This window comes from Hypanus sabinus, chromosome 16 (genome assembly GCF_030144855.1).
Source record: "Hypanus sabinus isolate sHypSab1 chromosome 16, sHypSab1.hap1, whole genome shotgun sequence".
Lineage (NCBI taxonomy): Eukaryota > Metazoa > Chordata > Chondrichthyes > Myliobatiformes > Dasyatidae > Hypanus > Hypanus sabinus.
Window position 1 is genome coordinate 83,443,110 of NC_082721.1, and position 4,661 is coordinate 83,447,770.

The 4,661-nt window shown below is 44.0% G+C and overlaps 1 protein-coding gene across 8 annotated transcripts in view; it reads left to right on the forward strand.

The window, feature by feature from the left end:
- The window catches only part of LOC132406514 (DENN domain-containing protein 1B-like), a 127,184-nt gene extending 122,658 nt beyond the window's left edge, over nucleotides 1-4,526 (forward strand). For all 8 annotated transcript variants that reach the window (XM_059992291.1, XM_059992292.1, XM_059992290.1 and 5 more), the window contains one exon: nucleotides 2,593-4,526. In XM_059992291.1, coding sequence (XP_059848274.1) covers nucleotides 2,593-3,708 — 1,116 coding nt within the window. In that variant the 3' untranslated portion in view covers nucleotides 3,709-4,526. The remainder of the gene's footprint in view (nucleotides 1-2,592) is intronic.
- The last annotated feature ends 135 nt before the right edge of the window (nucleotides 4,527-4,661 follow it).

Genomic DNA, 4,661 nt, shown 5'->3' on the forward strand with positions numbered 1-4,661 from the left:
TTTTCTTTAGAGCAAAAAACATTTCATAGAGATATTTAACAGTGATGAATATGATCCTGACTAGCTTAGCTGGAGTAGACAGAGGTAAAATCTTCCCATTAGTAAATGGTGCACAGATCTGGAGCACAGAGAATGGGGGATTGGGGATCTCATTGAAACTTATCGAATATTGAAAGGCCTAGATAGTGTCAATGTGGAGAGGATGTTTCCTATGGTGAGGGAGTTTAGGACCAGAGGGCACAGCCTCAGAATACAAGGATGTCTCTTCAGAACAGAGATGCGGAGGAACTTCTTTAGCGAGAGGGTGGTGAATGTGTGTATATTTAAAGTGGAGTATTATTAGTATTTATAGGTTCTTGATTAGTAAGGATATCAAAGGTTACAGGGAGAAGCCAGGAGAATGGGGTTGAGAGGAATAATAGATCATCTATAATGGAATGGTGGAGCAGGTTTGATGGGTTGAATGGCCTGATTCTGCTCCTATGTCTTATGAAGAAGAATGTTTTTTTACTCCAAGTGTGCTTAAGATAGTCATGGAAAACTACAGCACAGTAACAGGCCATTCGGCCTGTCTAGTCCGTGCCATACCAGTGGATCTGCCATTCAACATCTGTGTGGTGGAAACAGAATCAATCAGGACTTTGAAGGCAGAACTGGATAGGCGGTAGAGAGAATAATTTGCATAGCTGCAGAGGAGAAGCAGTGGATTGGTGTTATGACACTGCACAGGCTCAGTACTGTACCGTAATGTTCACTGATCATTCAAAACAGATTATATGATTATTTCTTTATATCAGTTTTAGTATATGCTGGTCTGTGGCAAACTCAGCTTTGTTTTTGTCCAACTGAAGTTCCCAGTGATTTTGTTTCCTTGCATATTCTTACAAAGTAAGGGGCCATTCAGCTTATTGCATAAGACCATAAGATATAGGAGCAGATTTAGACCATTTGGCCCATCAAGTCTGCTTCACCATTTCATCATGGCTGAACCATTTTCCTTCTCAGTCCCAATCTCCTCCCTTCTCCCCGTATCCCACCACATTCTGACTAATCAAGAATCTATCAACCTCTGCCTTAAATATACCAATGACTTGGCCTCCACAGCTGCCTGTGGCAAGATTCCACAGATTCACCACCCCCTAGCTAAAGAAATTTCTCCTTATCTTTGTTCTAAAAGGATGCTCCTCTGTTCTGAGGCAGTGCCCTCTGGTCTTAGACTCATCTACCAAAGAAAATATCCTCTCCACATCCACTCTACCGAGGTCTTTCAACATTCAATAGGTTTCAAGGAGAATCCCATCTCATTCTTTTGAATACCAGTGAGTAGAGGCCCAGAGCCATGAAATGCTCCTCTTAATCTGGGAATCATTTTCATGAACCTCCTTTGAACCCTCTCCAATGTCAATTCACAGATTCCCCCATCCCACTCCAGTTTTCCTGTAACTCGTTCAATCCTGTACGCCCATCAACCTTATTCTCATTCTCCCATCAGTCTCCTACACGAGGGTTAGTTACAGCGCCCAGAGACAGAGCGTGTAAACTCCACACAGACAGCATCCAATGCCAGGAGTGAACCTGATTACTGACATTGTAGGGTAGAAGCACTTCCTGTGGTGTTTCAGGTCTGGAAGTTGCTGGAACTTATTCAGATATCAATTCCAAGCCTCCATTTATGAGTGGGTACAGATGGCTATTCTTCCCTCAAAAAAAATGCTGTCGATTTTCCAACCAGCTTGGAGTCACTTTACTGAGGGAAGCTTTTGATTTCAAATTTCTTATTGTAATGAATTCAAACCCTATACCTACCTTGGAGAATTTTGAACTTTTCTTTTTACATTGCTGGTTCACTGATCACAATGGGACTTCTGGTGTGAATATTCTGTGCTGAATAGTTACTGCATTTAACTCATACCAAAGCTCCAGCACCCATGTTAAATGCAGCACTCTCCAGCCCTGGGTTAATTTCTTCAAGACTAAATACACATTGTGTGTAACATCTGCTGTTATTTACTTACTGACACACAGTGCAGAATTGAGCCAGAATCGAGCTATGCTGCCCAGCAAACCTCCTATTTTAATCCTATCCTAACCCTGGGACAATTGTACATTAGCCTACCACTAGAACATCTTGGATTGTGGGAGGAAATCTCCAGGAAGAATGTATAAACTCCTTATAGCAACACACACAAAATGCTGGTGGAACGCAGCAAGCCAGGCAGCATCTATAGGGAGAAGCGCTGTTGATGTTTTGGGCCAAGACCCTTCGTCAGGACTAACTGAAAGGAAAGATAGTATTTACTATCTTTCGGGTCTCGGCCCGAAACGTCGACAGCACTTCTCCCTATAGATGCTGCCTGGTCTGCTGTGTTCCACCAGCATTTTGTGTGTGTTGCTTGAATTTCCAGTGTCTGCAGATTTCCTCGTGTTTGCCTTTCAAACTCCTTATAGGCAGCGATTGGAATTGAACTTGTAAAATGTCACATAATTGGATAGGGACAATGATAGGAGAGGTGAGGGGTGCTGGCTTCATGCTGTTCAAGCTCATGAAGTCACATAGTGAGAAGAAACTTACAAATGTTCTTGTGTCTGCAGGTCAAAGGTGCCAACCCCAGTGAAGAGGACATTAGCTTCAAGAGCAGGAGAGAATCTGAGCCCATGGATCCCCAGATGTGGGGTCTTGATGGTTCCACTGAGTGTATGATGTCCCTGTCAGCCTCACTGGAGGAAACATCTGGCAGGTCTTCAATGTCTACCAGTCAAGCAGACCTCGGAGATTCCGGGAGTCTCTCAAGTCATGATGAAAACATAACAGCCCCAGAGCTGCAGCCTCTGGCTCTCAATACTCCAAGCTGCAGTAATCCAGAGGCTCCGGGATCACTGGAAGACTCTTCGTCTGTTTCACCAGCTGTCAAAGAGAACGACAAGTGTACAGGGATTCACTGGGATAAAGGATCACCACTAATTCAGCCCAGCAGAACATTGGCTGACAATGAAGCCCCTGAGTCGGGTAAGAGCGAGGCAAGGAATGACGTGCTAATTGAGGACTCAGGCTCCCTGAGTTTACCTTTGGAGATCAGCGAGCTGAAACCCTCTAAAGAGGAATTCAGCAACTGCAAAAGACAAGAAGCAGAGGTGAAAGAAGTCAACAGTCCGGCAACATGTAAAGAAGGAAAACCTGAGCTGATACTTCCACCAACAGCACCTAAAACATCAACAAGACTGAAGGGTAGGCCAGTGTCAGAGGCTCTTGAAGGCAGGGAAGGAGGCAGCCATGCTATGAAGGAGAGAAGCCCCAGCAGGCAGCATGCCGAGTCTGCTGTGCAAGCCTGGACTGAGGAGGACTCCCCAGGCGATCCCACAGTCCCAGCCACCAGCGAGGAGCCAGCCAACCCAAGCGTGCAATCGGTGTTGTCCTACTTCCAAGCCTGTGCCGGGGAACAACGGCTCGAGCCCAGCAGAGGGAAGCTCCGCCCAATATCCGTCGTAGCAACTGGGGCCTTAAGCAGATCTGGAAAAATCGAATGGCAGGAGGAACTGGGCAAATCTGTCGCTGAGGCTTCCTCCCATCTTCCTGATGCTGGGAGGCTGCCAGAAACAGCATCAGAGGAGCAGAAAGATCAGAAAAAATGTGTGTCACCAATGGAGAATGATCCAGGTATTACCACACCTAGAAAGGTTTCAGAGCTGAAAAAGAGATTTGAATCCTAGGAGCTGATTAAATTTATATATGCTCCCCCATTAGTGATGCTTCCTCAGTAACTGAATGTCAATATCGATTGTTTCTTTGGCTCGGCAAGCACCAGCTCTCCCCGTGTCTCATATAATAGTCATTATCTTGACACATACCTTAAGTATGCTGGGAAAAGGAGATTTCTTTCCCCCAAGGTCATCAAGAGTTTGAGCTGATGCTATTGATGGTTGGGAATTGACATTTCAAAAGTTAGGCTATGCTAGTGTAATTTCAAAATTGCATGAACTTAAAAGAGTGTGGTGCACAGCAGTTGTGCCCAGAGTTAGAATCAGAATCAGGTTTAATATCACTGACAAATGTCATGGAATTTGCTGTTTTATGGCAGCAGTACATTGCAATACATAATAATTAAAATTATACAGATTGATATAAATAGTACATATTAAATACAGCAAACAGAGCCAAAAAAAAAGCAAATGTACAAATGAGGTAATGTTCCAGGGTTTATTGTCCATTCAGAAATCAGTATTATTTGGATAGTTTCAACCAAGAGACATAACAGCCCTGAAAGGCTGCTTGCTTCACGTGTCTCTGATGGCATGGTAAGGGTAATGGAGCAGCAAATATCAGAGGGAATGTTTTGTTCAAGAGGAAATGATATGTCATCCTTGTCACAAATTGAGGATATTTCATTGAGCCATTGTTTCTGAAGTGTAGTCACTGTTGGTGGAGAGACAGGGAATGAGATCTTCCATTGTTTATTTGAAAAATAAGCAGAGGGTGATGGACATTTATTGACCTGCTGTGTACACACCTTCCTAACACCTCAGCATCCCCCAACCCACTTCTGAAATAGTTCCACATAACTCTGACTGATAACATCTTATCCACAAGATGTTATCAGTCTCTACTGTAGTACAGCAATCCTTGCATGTTGCAGGTGCTAAAATATCCAAACCATCTCTTAAAC